We start from the raw sequence: 14082 nt of genomic DNA, 5'->3' as shown, positions 1-14082 counted from the left end.
CGAGGCGCATACGCCAACCGCGGCATGGTAATACGCATGCGCCAGCTCAGCACCGAACAGCGTATGCGGCTTCTTCTCACAGCACTGCGCATGCGTCGGTCATTGCGTGCAGCCCGCATGCGCCGACTTCATGCAGGCAGTACCCATGCGCCTTCCTGGACATCGCGCTGTGCATGCGTCAGTTTCCTCACCGCAGAGCGCATGCGCAATTCTCCTCGCCGCAGCGCGCATGAGGCAAGTTCAGACAGCACTCTTTCGTGCAAAATTCACATCTGCTTTCCCATGCGCGTTGTTGGGCACGGATTGGTTACGCGGGGACACCAGAGACCGCGGAAAAAAGCTGGACGCAGTTCCGCATATCGGCCACACGAGGGCAGCGCAGAGACGGCGGAAAAAACTTCGTTGCAGTTCCGCATATCGGCCACACGAGGGCAGCGAACAGAGCAGAAAAAAATTCGTTGCATTTCCGCATATCGGCCACACGAGGCCAGCGAAGAGAGCGGAAAAAATTTCGTTGCAGTTCCGCATATCGGCCACACGAGGGCAGTGCAGAAAGCGGAAAGCAATTCGTCACGCTGCACTGCGCATGCGTCTTCGGCCGAGATCGCACGGCGCATGCGCCTGTTTCTCCGCACTGCGCATGCGCCTACACGGTCACACTACTGGGCGTGCACCTCTCAAAGTGCAGAACAGCGCATGCGCCACTCCCGCAGCGGCATGGCGCATGCGCTCATCCCAACGCACGCGCAGTCCATTCGCAGCGCAATGCGCACGCGCCGTTCCCACCTCTGCACTACGCATGCGTCTTCGGCCGAATCAGCACGGCGCATGCGCCACTTTCTCCGCACTGCACATACGCCTGCATGATCACCGCACTGCGCGTGCGCCCCTCTACATGCAGTGCGACGCATGCGCCGATCTCGCAGCGGCAATGCGCATGCGCTCATCGGGACGCACGCGCAGTCCATTCGCAGCGCACTACACACGCGCCGTTCCCACCTCTGCACTGCGCATGCGTCTTCGGCCGAATTCGCACGGCGCATGCGCCACATTCTCCGCACTGCGCATGCGCCTACTCGGTCATTCCACTGCGCGTGCGACTCTCCACATGCAGTGCGGCGGGCAGTTATTTTGTGGTGTGGTTTTTTTGTTTCTGGCTGGGTTTTCTTGGGTGGGTTGGGTTTGGTTTTTCAGAAAAGCCGTATGGTTTTCAGTGAAAAGGACTGGATGCAACTGACTGGTGTTAAGTAGCAGATGCTTCTCTTCACAGATTGTGTGTTCTTTTTTTTTTTTTCTAGGTGGAATGTCATTTGAGGCAACCTCTACAAAACCTGCTTTGTAGTGCTGTAATTTTACACTGTCTGATAGTAACAGTACACATCCCAAAAGCCTTCAGTTTTAGTCCAATCTAGCTACACTGTTTCAGCTAGTATTTCTGGTTAAAGTTAATAGGGATATCTCTGGAAAAAGAGAAGGAGAATATATCTTCGTGCTTTTAATGTAACAGTTAATTCTCTACTAACTAGAATAGTATTCTGCAGCAGACATTTTAAAATCTAAATTAAAGCTAATGCACCAGATCTGATTTATTTGCTGAGTATTCTGCTTTTGTAATTTAAAAAATACCAAAAAAGTATATAGTGATGTACGTGCTATTTTTACTTTACCAAAGGATGACCTTCTGTCTCATGCCTGTAACAATTTCTAAGCTTTTACATTTTACTTTCTTAACATGGAACTTCCTTGTACGCTAGTAGGAAAAAAGAAAGAGATGGATGACTTTGAATACTCGAGAAAGTATTACTGAAAGCCTGCAACTGAATTCTAAATTATACTTGCTGTTGAAAGGGATGCACATCATCACAACATCAGAAGCAGCTTCAAAACAATCTTCAGAGCAGGAAACCACAGTATTACAAAGTACAGAGCTACTGGTTCCTTGAATTCAGATAGTGCCAGCCCAAACACTGGTCCTGTTCGTAACTACAAACTGAGTCTTCTGCTGCTGTCGTCTCTCGTACAGGTACAGGAGGAGCTGAGGATTCTAGCAATAAACCAGTAACCAGTGCCGTCTAGGTCCATCTTAAGTTTAACAGTTGAGCACTTACCTGCACCTAATAAGCAAGGAAGGGCTCTCTCGTGAGTAGCCTGCCATTTGAGCACTATCGTGGCTTTCGAAAATCACACACTGAATTCTACCTCGAACAGGCTCCTTAGTTACATTGCTCAAGCCTCAGGATGGATGAAGAATCAGCATCACTGACAGCATTATTACTTCATCTTTGTATTAATTGAATCCATCCTTAGAAGCGCGCTGATTGACAGGAGGAAGGTGCTGTTAACACTGGGGATGACAGCCTTGGGGGGGGTCCTGGATCTACGGGAGCAATGGACAATCATCAACGGCATGCAATTCAACAAAGGTAAACGCCGGCTTCTACATCTGGCTCGGAGCGACGCCGGCCAGCTTGGCAGATGGGCAGCTGGAGAGCCGCTCAGAAACAGCACTCGCCGTCCTCACCGCACAGCGGCACTTCCCGCTCCCACGGCGCCGCTCCTCGCGCCGCCTGCCTCCCTTCAGCGCTCCGTTCCGGGTTTGCCTCCCGCTCGCGAAATCCGCAGCGCGAGGAGCTGGTGCCGCTTACGGCACAACACGCTGCGATGCAAGAGCACGCCTGAAAGCACCGACGCCGCAACCCGATAACGCAACCCGTACAAAGCGGCGTGTGACGGCGCGGAAGCGTGTCCAGGGGGCGTGTCCGTTCGGGTCGCAGAGAGTAGTGCCCTGCAAGCAGGAGCCGGCGCAGTTCTGCCGCGGCCGCGACGTGCTGTTCGTTGCCAGCGCGGCGGCCAGCTGCGGGGTGGAGGTGTTCGCCGTACGCCGCGAGGGCCGCTGCGAGCCCTTGGGCTCTTTCGCCACCCTGGGCCCCGTGCTGCGCATGGCGCACAGCCGTGCAGGTCAGTGCCGGGCGGGTGGCCTCTGCGAGCGCGGAGCCCGGAGCTGCTGCCTGGCCGCGGCGTCTCCTCTGAGAAGAGCGCTGCTCTTACAGTGGGCCCACGTCGAAGTAGCGTCGGAGCTCTGGAGCCGTGTGTTTTCCTTTAACAGTACGTGAAGTACGTTTACCTAGCGAATTAATTTGCGCTCGAGATCTCTCATTGAAGAAAACCCGGTAAAGGCTGTACTCTGGAACGCTATGTGAGAGCTGAGAATTTAAGATACTTTTTGTAATGTATTTTATTGGGTTCGCAGGTAAGCAGCTCAAACGCTGTCGTGTGTTCTTTAACGACTTAACAGTCCTTCTGCTTTCCCTTAAGGAGACTATTTGGTGACGATTGAAGAGAAAAGCAAAGCAACTTTCCTAAGAGCTTATGTGAACTGGCGATGCATGTCTGCAGGCAGTTCTCGTGTTTGTGTCCGGATGGTGGGTCACAAGATGAAGGAGTCGTACACTGAAACCTTAAAAGAGCAGATGTCAATAGTGGAAATGGCACTTTCAGATCCTCCGCTGTGTATTTCATGTTGTCCTGTAAATGGAGATCTTCTTGTGGGCTGCAGGAATAAGCTAGTCATGTTCTGTTTGAAATACCTGGTCATAAACAAGCTAGTCATGTTCTGTTTGAAATACCTGGTCATAAACCAGAATTTGACAGTATTGGACTTTGAACGCTCCTTGATTTTACACACTGATAACTTCATTCCTGCCGAAGTTACATTTTGCGCTAGGCACATAGCGATAACAACAGAGTTGGATGTTCTAATCCTGAAACTGGACCTGGTCCAGCATAGTGCAGACAGGGGAGAGCAATGGGCATATCAAGTTAGTACAACAGAAAAGCTGGTGGATAGAGGTAAGTACAGATACTGAACTTTTTCAGACTGACAATCTGCTGATTACTGTCATTCATAAAGAAGGCTCAAACGTGATGTCATTCCATACTGCCTGCTTGCAATGTGTGGGAATTAACCTGATTAGCTCCCACCTAAAAATCAGATCAACAGCAGTGTATGGGAACTGCTGAGTCACGGCCTGAACCTCTGATTAATCACCTGAGGTGAGCCATGAGTCAGCCAGAGGAGCACAGGTGAAGGCAATTCACCCCTGCTGGACCTATTTAAGAGCTGGCTACCAGAGGGGAAGGATCTCTTCTGGAGATCCCCTCTTTTGGTGTCTTCTGGTGAGCTCAACCCAAGGGTAAGCTCTTCCACTTACTCTCTTTTTGTGATCGTTGTCTGCTTTGCCTTTCTCTCTTGATTATATTGCGATTATAACATCTTGATATCTATTGATTATACACAATTATATTGTGATTATAACATCTTGGTTATCCAAGCAGAAAGCTGTTAGAAAATCTTTCATTTATAATTTAAGAAATTTTAAAAGGTTTGTGCTTCTTGAAATGGAAACTACACCTTAAAAAAAAAACAGAGGTCAATAAAATTTCAGATGGGAAAGATATCAAATGGAGTTTTCTTCATTGGTGGACAATGGATTTTAGCGCAGACAACTCACACTGGGTTGTTTTCAATACTTAAAGCCAAATAGAAAAGTTCAAAACATTTTTGGGTGCAATTAGGATTTGTTTTCTGGAACTTAGGTGTGTTGAAGATCACACAACCTTGTATCATAGCTACCTTTTTCTTTCTGAAAACCTTTTCAACCAAATGACAACATTTTTTTTATTTGTTATTTGGCTGTTTACAGCACAGGTTGCTTTGGATTTGCCTTATACTGAGCAGCTTGCCTTTTAATAGAGTCACAAAATGGGTGGGTTGGTAGGGACCTCAGAGTCCGTCCAGTTCCAACCCCTGCTGTGGGCAGGGGCACCTCCCATAGACAAGGTGCCCAAACCCATCCAGCCTGGCCCTGACTGCCCCCAGGGATAGGGCACCTACAGCTGCCCTGGGCAGCAGTGCCAGGCCCTCGCTGCCCTCTGAGAGAAGAATTTCTTTCTTATGTCTGATGTAACTCTGCTCTGTCTCGGTTTAAAGCCATTACACCACGTCACGTCTCTCCATGCGCTTGGAAAAAGTCTCTTCATCTTTTTCATAAGCCCTGTTTAGCTATTGGAAGGCCACGATCATTTTTCCCCGGAGCCTTCTCCAGCAACCCCGGCTGTCAGCCTGTCCCTGCAGCAGAGGCACTCAGCTTCTGGGCATCCCTGCGGGCTCCTGTGTCCCCACTCCTACAGGCCTGTGTTCCTGTGCTGGGGCCCGGAGCTGAATGTAGCTCTGTGAAGGACTGGGGGAGCAGAGGGTGAGAACCACCTCCTTTGCCCTGCTGGCTTCATTTCTGAGGCAGCCCAGGGTATGGTTTATGTGAAAAGTCGATTGTTCTTGTTTTCTAGTGTAGCTCGTCTCAAAACGTCATAGTTTGTGGAAGCCAATGCTAATTGGTTTCCTGTAGTTGCAGTTTTTAGTCGATATTGCATCAGTGTCAGTGTTTTCTTGTTGCTAAATGGAATTGTTTGAACACTTTGATACATTTCCATTGTTTAGGTATAAAAGATGAAGACCTTGCAGCTCATAGTTTGCAGCTTGAATTAGATGGGTTTGTCATATGTCGGAAGCCAGTGGAACTGCTTGGGGAAGAAAGTAAGCTTTGTAAGATACCCATCACACTTGAGTCCACAGAGTTGTCTACAGAAGGCAAGAAGCACTTTCAAGTGCAGTATCTCCTTTTCAGGTATTACAAATGCATTTTCCCCTGCAAGGGTTAACTGCTATGTTAGTAATTCCATGTAACCAAAATGAGCTCACATCTTGCTGAAAGGAAAATCCTGGTGTTTTGGCTTCTGGGATGTTTGTGTGCTGTGTATTTTTTATGTTGTTGCTTTTTTTTTTTTTTTTTGTCTGCTGTGAAGATAACTGTGATGCAAATGAAGATCCTTACTTGGCCTTGCGAATCCTAAGGTTTATTTGATGTTGTGAAAGAGGCTAGTTAGTACAGTTAAATGCGATTTAACTGGTGATTTTGCAGTATTGGTGATGTTTAATACCGGTTTTCATTGTACATCCTTGTATTCCAGGAAGGGCACACATGACAGCTTCGCTTGTGATGTATCAGGAGGGATGGTATTTTCTCAGCATACTGGATGACAAAATCCTTTAGATTGGAAGGGACTTGCTGAGTCCCTCTCCTTAACATCTCCCTGCTTGGGCAGGATCAGCTGGACTAGGCTTTCCAGGACTCGATCCAGCTGAGTTCGAGTAGCTCCTTACTGGGCAGCTTTTTCCAGCATTTGGCCACCCACAGTTCTTATACTTTCATGCCAAACTAGCAGAGCAGTTTTACACACCTTATTCTGGAGTAACTTGTGTGCAGTTTTCTTAATATTTACAACAAGCCTACTACGAAATGTGACAGTCAGAAATAATCACCAGTCCTGACAGCGATCAAGGCACTGCCTTCTGCTTGTTTGTTCTGTGGGGTTCAACTCCAGCTGAAGCGATGGTTACTTAAGTACTTTTTACCCAAAAAAAAGTTCACCCTTTGTGCAGCTGGGAACGGGGAGTTTACTAAGTATCTTCAGCCCTAAAAAACAACACCTTTGGTTTTGTTAGTAATCAAATCCTTTAAACTTTTATCTAAAACTGTTGAAGCATTGGTATTGCAGTCCAGCTGTGAATTCGAAAGCAAAGCAAGGAAAAGGATGAGATGCAATAGGAAAGACAAGTAGGACTGAGGGCTGCGCCATGTTACATTGTGTTCAGTTGAAGAAGGGATGGGGAAAAAAAAGAAGTTAAATAATGGTTCAGATCCATTTTAGTGTGTGTTCAGCACTGTCATGGCTTTACCATTTTTGTTATCGGTACTCCACATCATAATATCATGAAAAGCACTGGGAGTTAAGGAGTTAATGCCCCATTTCTGTGGACTGCCAATTTTCCAGGTACCCGATTCTCAGAAGAGAAGAATTGCATACCCCAGAGGACTTTGCATTCAGAGGGGGAGATAAAACTCCTTGCAGGTCACGGAACTGGTCTCGTTTTTTTTGCTGCCTGGCGGCGTGTGTGGCTTGCTCCCCAGCCATTTCGCTTTCAATTCAATTTCAATAAGGCCTTTGGTTTTGGACACTCTCTCTGTCTCATTTTATTTGATTTCTTAGCCTCGGTTCTAATTATACATTGTATTATATTGTGTTATCTTGCATTCCAATATCAAATATAGTAAGTTAACTTTCCTCCTCAGATCGTTGCCACTGTTCATTTGTAGGCCCGTCTCCCTGCCCTTCCCCCTATTCCCTTTCTTAAGGTGTTGGTCTCTGGGTCCCCAGCCCCATTAGTCGCAGAATTGGGCTGAAACGGCCCAAAACCATTGACACTCCCCTCCTCTTTTCTGGGCCTGTGGGCCTGTCTCCTCCTGTCATGGACACAGATCTAGAGATAACTCCGTGACATTCATCAGATCCCAGCATTGAATGCATGACTTGTGGAGGAGCAAAGAAAGGATTTTTGGTTGCAAAAACTTGAGGTAGTTGCCTCTAGCTGTGCTACGTGTTTCTTGGCCTTGCTAAGATAACTGTATTAGCAATAGGAATGAAGGATAGTTGAGTATAAAGACATCAACTCTGGGTGTTACAGCGGTTGCTGTTTACTTGCTTGGAGTAGATGATAGCTTCTTACTGACTTCCCATGTTGTGTTTTTTCCCTCCAGGCGTTTTACACCAGACCAGTCCCCTTTTGGCTTTTGTGAAGAGACGAAGCTGCACTCTGTTCAGTTCCACCCTGTTTACCAGGCAGGTAAGCGCACATGTGGGGGAGCAGTATGAGTTAAAATACCAGTTAGCAACACTGAAGGAGGAAGTCTATTCAAAGACAACTCTCAGTGGTTCTCAGTGACTGATTTTGTATCACGAAAGAGACACTTTTTGTGTCGCATAAATAAAGTTATCCTCAGTGTTATTGTATGATATTAGGATGCCTCTCAGAGTTAATAGCAGACATCAGAGAAGTAAATCTTAATATTAAGGTACAGGTTATCTCTATTTCAAGCTTTAAAATAGAAGGGAGCGAAAACTAATTTTAGGCTTCACTAAGATGCACTCACTCAAGCCTCAACATAACCATGGAAAAATGCTTTATGTCAGATCGTCTTTCCTGCTCACCCAGTTTCTAGTTTTCTGGTAGCAAAGCCATATTTAAGCTGCAGGTGTCTGAAATGAAGAAGCTACTTCACAGAATGGTCAGGGTCAGAAGGGACCTCAAGGATCACGAATCTCCAACCCCCCTGCCACGTGCAGGGCCACCAACCTCCCCATTTCATACCAGACCAGGCTGCCCAGGGCCCCATCCAACCTGGCCTTGAGCACCTCCAGGGATGGATGGGGCATTCGCAGTCTGTCTGGGCAGCTTCTCCAGCACCTCACCACTCTCACAGTAAAGAATTTCCCCCTGACATCCAACCCTACATTTTCCCTCCCTGGACTTCAAACCATTTCCCCTTGTCCTGCAGTTATCTACCCTTTCCAAGAGTTGATGCTTGTTATTCAATTCCAGCTAACTTTTCCCTTGTGATTTATAGACTTCAACAAGGAAGTCTGTAGAATCTGAACACAGGCTTTGCCTACCTAAGAATGATCAGGCTGCTCGTTCCATTCATGGACATTTAGTTCTAAAGACTCTGCCTGGAATTATAGAATCATAGAATTGCTTGAGTTGGAAGGGACACTTAAAAGTCATTTGGTCCAACTCCCCTGCAGTGAATGGAGATGCCCACAGGTCGATCAGGTGCTTACAGCCCCATCCAGCATTACCTTGCACGTCTGCAGGGACAGGGCACCTCTCTGGCCAGCCTGTGTCAGTACCTCACCAACCTTACTGTAAAAACTTCTTTATATCTCATCTAGATCTCCCCTCTTTTTCCCAGTTTCTTTTTTCCCAGTTTCCATGTGCTGTTCGATCTATGGAAATTCTTCACTTGTGAGTACATCCATGCTTCTGTTGTAAATTACTTCCGATGAGATAACAAATTGATTGTTACCTGCTGATATGCTGTTGTTCATATTCTTTTCAATAGCTACTAATAAAACTGGTCTGGAACTTGGGCACGTCTGAGAGTGTAGTTTAGGCATCAGGTCACAAAGAAACAGAATGGTTTTGATTTATGAAGTATATGAGATGCCTTTTTTATCGTTATGTCTAGGGAGTTCTATGACAGCAAATGAGGAAACTGAGAAGAGAGAACTACTGAGTCTCTTCTGCTTTTTTTCTTTGCCTCATGTTGGATATCTCTACTCTGTTGGGAAGTTAGTAGAACTGATTTCTACTTACCAGTGCTCGGAGAGGTCAGAGCAGGCAGTTCTTACTCCACAGTTCCTGCATGTCATTACAAGGTAACTTTCTTTTCTTTTTTTTTTTTTTTTTTTAAATATATTTTCCTCTTTGGCTCATTTATGAGTCCTTCGCAGCCTCTTCGGTCATTCTGGGTGGATTAATGTTTTAGTGCAGAATGCCCATCTGTCTGCATCACAGAGCTGATTCTGTCTAGTTTTTGTCCTGGATTAATTCAAGTTTTCACTTTTTTTCTTCATCAGTGTTTCTTCTTTCCTTCTAGTGAGAGCCTGCAGTGTTACACAGTGCGGTGCAGTGCAGCAGCAGCTCGCGATGAAGATCCATGCATTGATGCAACTGTGAAGGTGCATATCTCATATTTTTTCTAAAAGAATGGGGCAGCAATATGGCAGTTGTGTTTCATACCAAAATCCCATTTGTTTCTATTAGCTATGACAAATAACATCCAAAATTAATATTTTACATCAGCCTGTGGCATATTCTCATTTAATGGTCTGCAGGTGTATCGCTGCAATCTGTTATTGCTGTTTAAGATTCTAGAGGATTAATAGAATATTTTAAAAACCTGTAAAATCATGTACACTTAGAACAAAAATCATACTCTCCTGTATAAATCTGAATGGAGGGAGCAGAGATTTCCCATATTGCGGCTGACGATGTTTGCAGAACCGGCCTGTCTTGAAACTTAAACTTTGGTCTTTTCTCTCTTTCTTCTTTTTTATTTTTGTTCCTTTTCTCGGGTGTCTTTGAACTGGCAGTTTTCTTAAGAGGAGTGTAAACATTTGAACATGTCTGCCTACCTGATAATGTGTTGGTTTGTGTGTTGGTTCTTTTTTCTTTCTTTCTTTTTTTTTTTTTTTTTTTTGAAGAAGTTCTGAAGTTCAGAAGTTCTGAAATGCCTTGATTATAAAAGGCTTTATTTTGCAGAGGCAGCCTTCTTGTAGAAGGCTCTTCTGGTGTTCCCTTCTATGGAAAGATTTAGGGTTTCTCTAATACATTGACTATATAATGCTTGTAATGCTTAGCTAGCTGGATCACTGACTTTGCAGTAGACTTTCTTTCACTTTTAAAACTAGCTCTGATTGCAGTGGCTGCTTGAGACTGCTGTCTCCTGAGCTGTGATCATCACTACCTAAAGAGTTGGCTGTGAGTACTTAAATAGTTCATTAGGTTTAAGCTGTATTCTGACCTGTGTAATGTAGAATTGTTTGCGTTTTAAGTAGTGATGCTTTCAGCCCCAGTAGGCATTGACAATCCTACCTTTAGTGTTTAGTCTCCTAAATATATTCCTGTTTCTATTTTCTGGATACTTACAAAAACACAGGTTAATTTTTCTTGTCTGATAGTCAAAGCACTTGTTTTCTAGATACTTCCAAATTATGGGCTCTGACTTTCTCTTTCCAACAGGTTTGGTTCAAGTACTGAAGCGGTGCATTTTCTGGGAAGCACAAAGCCATGGAACTATACGTATGACTCCAGACCAAAAAGTGTAGAAGGCAATATCAATGACCCTAAAATTGTTCACCCAGAATTCCTCAACATGTGGTGGGACACCTATACAGTTAATATTTTACCCTTACTAGAACAGAAAGAAGTTGATGAAGAAAATACCACAAGTGCAAACCTGGTATGTATCTTAATATTCCTGTGGAAACTACCTATGCAAACAGAATAGACTTTGTGTGATCTCACTTGTTTCCCCTCCTGTGCAACTGAAAGCGTGGGTGTGGATTAGTGAGATGCAGAGATTCTTGGTTTTTTTTCTTCTTTCATTTCTGGAATAAGGAATAATGCAGATTAGAAGAATATTAAGTGGTCTTGAGCATAGTTGATTGCTATGCTTAAAATTAAGTGCAGAATGATGCACCAGAAATGACAGTGTAGTAACGTCAGTAAACTCATCCTTAATGTGCTGCAGCTATTCAAACATGAGAACCCCCAGTTGAGCATGCAGTATACATACACTTGCAGTCTTGCATGGTACAACCTACCTAGGTAGGCCTGCAATAATTAGAGAATAGGCTACTTAAATAGATTTGCAGTAATAAATGTTGATACTTGCAAAACCAAAATAATGCTTCTTATTCTAGTTGTTAAACAGAATTCAGTAGTATGTCTGCAAACTTTAGTGTCAGATTAGTACAGTGACTGATTCAAGTTTTTAATCCTTCTCAGCCTAAAGTTACAGAACTTTGGAGATGTGCTCTATCTCTTGTACACTTTTTCTAATGAGCTGTTTGCAGCTATCAGGCTTGATCTATACTCTGGCTTTCTCTTGTGGCTTTTGTAGAGAAGTATGAGGAACTAAACCCCTGACCCTCCCTCCCCCACCTCTTTCCTTGAATGATTTGTTACTCTGCTTTATTTTGCTAGGAAAGCTGCTGCACAGTCCCTGCTTGTTGGTGATGCTTGGTGCTATGCATGAGAACATCTACTTGGTTGCCCTCTTATGTGGCCTGTTGCTTGCTTAAAGTATGCAAAATCTGTCTGTATTTTTTAGTCTGCCTTTTATTTTAGGCAGAGGTTACAGAGGCAGTGTCCCATATGTCGGTATCGGCACCACCACCACCAGTATTACCAACCATATCTTCAGAAGAACGCAAGGCTCGGTGGGAACAAGGCCAAGCTGACTGTATGGGAGTGGATTCTTTTGATAACATCAAGAAGAAACTGGACTCCTACCTTCAGTCGAAGTGCCATTTTCAAACACTGGCACTACAAGGACTTGTTCCAGAACTAACAGCTAGGAAAGGTTGTAGATGATGGACAATTATGCTTGCGAGTAGCTTGATGGAAAAAATTCTTGGCTGAAGGCCTCTGCAGTGCTACAGATAAAGACAGTGCTACAGGTAAAGCAAGAGCTAGGAAGCAGAATTCATTTTCCTTATGTTGTGATCAGCTGGCTCAATGTATTCATTGAAACTGGGTTTGCACCTTAGCTCATTAAGGTGATTAGCAGTGACTCCTTTGCTTGCTATTTTAGGTCTCAAATGTGATTTGTGAGATTGCTCATACACTAAATGATTGCCATTCTGCTTTACCATTAGTGAGAGATAAAAGTAATAGCACTGCTTTGATCTTCTAGTCCCAATTGCACTGATGTTTTGACCAGGTTTTTACACATAGTGCCTACAGCGTGGCAGGATGCATTTGTTCACTTCTGTATTCTTCAGGCTTAGTAAACGGAGTTTTTCTGTTACTTGAAATCTTCGTGCAAAAATAAAAACTTGTCATGCTTTTCTGGTTTTTTTTGTAAACTCTTGAGAAAATAAAAAAGAGATCTTTGGAGCAATCTAAAATAACCCAACTTTGTTCATTCCATTCTAGCTGTCATTAACAAATGTCCAGCTTCTAGTTCTGTAATTTTTAATGGAGTATGTAATCAAGTGCCAGGTTGCTGCTGGAAGAAGTACCTGCAGAATGGAGCTAAGAGAATCTGTATTTTGGTTACTGAAGAACAATCTGTAACGTGATACTGTTTTTAAAACAAGCAGTAGTGATGCTATCTTGGCAAGTAAAGATGAAGTAGCTGTACCTACACGGGTTAGGAAAACTCTCTTCCTTGTGTGCATGGCCACCATCATGCCACGCGCTATATTTTGAGACAGAGAAAAGTAGTAAAAGTACAAGACAAAACTCACAGTAACAGCCTTCTGAAGAGAGGGTGGCTGCTGTTTGCCATTAGTTCAGATCCATCCTTTAGCTACAAGTGTAAACAGAACCGAATTACTTAGCATTCAGTGTGGTACCTGTAATCTGTATTAGTCCAGAGACATGTATTTTCTTATATCTTTATAAAGGAGGATTTTGGCAGGAAGCTAGTAAGGGTTGTTCAGCTTTAATCCTGGAGATAAACAATTAGCAACCTGCTACTGTTTGCTGGTAAGGAGAAGCTATGATCTGCATGTGAGAGTTAATTGAGGTCCTGGTCATTGTTCAGCAAAAAAATGGTAAAAAGGAGGTCCAGGTCAAAGTAACTTACAGCTATTTAAAAGTTAATAGCATTTGAACTCTCAGTCATAATGTTACAACTAACCACTTTTTTTTTTTTTTTTTAAATTATTTGAAGTTGTTTGGAAGCAGGAAGAGTTAGTAATTACAATCTACAGTTACAAAATATACTTTACCCAGCAAGTACAAACACTGAAGTTTGGCATGCACACAAATATTCTCTGGGTAACTTAAAAGTACTCTCGAGGTCAGCTGAACAGTCTTAGTTTTGCTCCCCTTTTCTGTACACTTACTAGAGAATCAGCAGGTTCTTTGACTTTCAGTTGCAGACAACTGTAAGTGTAAAAAGCATGAGACTCCACCAACCTGAAAATTTGGTTTAGCATGTAAGTTTTATTACATTCCAGAAGATAAGATGCTGAATAAGATAAAACCTGTATGTTTCAGATTAACAAGTATAGTTAGTAAATAATTAAAACTGGGGAAAAAAAAAATTTACACTAACCCTTGACTCACATTATAATGTTCAATAAATTAACATTGTCATTTTCTGCCATTATTTTCTCCATAATTAACAGGCAGCATTAGCAGAACTGTACAGGCCTCTTTAAATCACCCCATCAGTATAATTTGATACAAAGACTTTTTTGTGAAGTTTGTAGTCAGTGTAATAACTGAATCACTGCTGTACTCAAAACGATAATTCAGAAGCTTTTAATGCAGGGGACAAAGGTGGCTAATAGCTTTGTCTTTGGAATTAAAGATGCTAAAGTTCATGACTGCAGAACCTCACTTGCAGACCATGCCACACTCCAAGAAAGAACAATATCCAAAGCCTG

General features: G+C 43.8%; 1 protein-coding gene across 1 annotated transcript; it reads left to right on the top strand.

The window, feature by feature from the left end:
• Window positions 1-909: 909 nt before the first annotated feature.
• Window positions 910-13728, top strand: LOC125692573 (Hermansky-Pudlak syndrome 3 protein-like). Its single transcript, XM_048943252.1, has 8 exons — window positions 910-1113; window positions 2358-2958; window positions 5498-5684; window positions 7656-7741; window positions 9144-9333; window positions 9555-9636; window positions 10700-10919; window positions 11810-13728. The coding sequence occupies exons 1-7, from the start codon at window positions 910-912 to the stop codon at window positions 10715-10717; spliced, it is 1368 nt and encodes a 455-aa protein (XP_048799209.1). The 3' UTR covers window positions 10718-10919; window positions 11810-13728.
• Window positions 13729-14082: the final 354 nt, after the last annotated feature.

Source organism: Lagopus muta, chromosome 4, assembly GCF_023343835.1.
Source record: "Lagopus muta isolate bLagMut1 chromosome 4, bLagMut1 primary, whole genome shotgun sequence".
Classification (NCBI taxonomy): Eukaryota; Metazoa; Chordata; class Aves; order Galliformes; family Phasianidae; genus Lagopus; species Lagopus muta.
Note: the sequence above shows the minus strand (reverse complement) of the source record. Positions and strands in the feature narration are given on the sequence as shown.

Coding starts and splice junctions, on each gene's coding strand:
- LOC125692573 (XM_048943252.1), top strand. CDS start 910: ATGCGCCGATCTCGCAGCGGCAATGCGCATGCGCTCATCGGGACGCAC. Junction 1,114..2,357: donor CGTGCGACTCTCCACATGCA/GTGCGGCGGGCA, acceptor TGGGGATGACAG/CCTTGGGGGGGGTCCTGGAT. Junction 9,334..9,554: donor TTCCTGCATGTCATTACAAG/GTAACTTTCTTT, acceptor CTTTCCTTCTAG/TGAGAGCCTGCAGTGTTACA.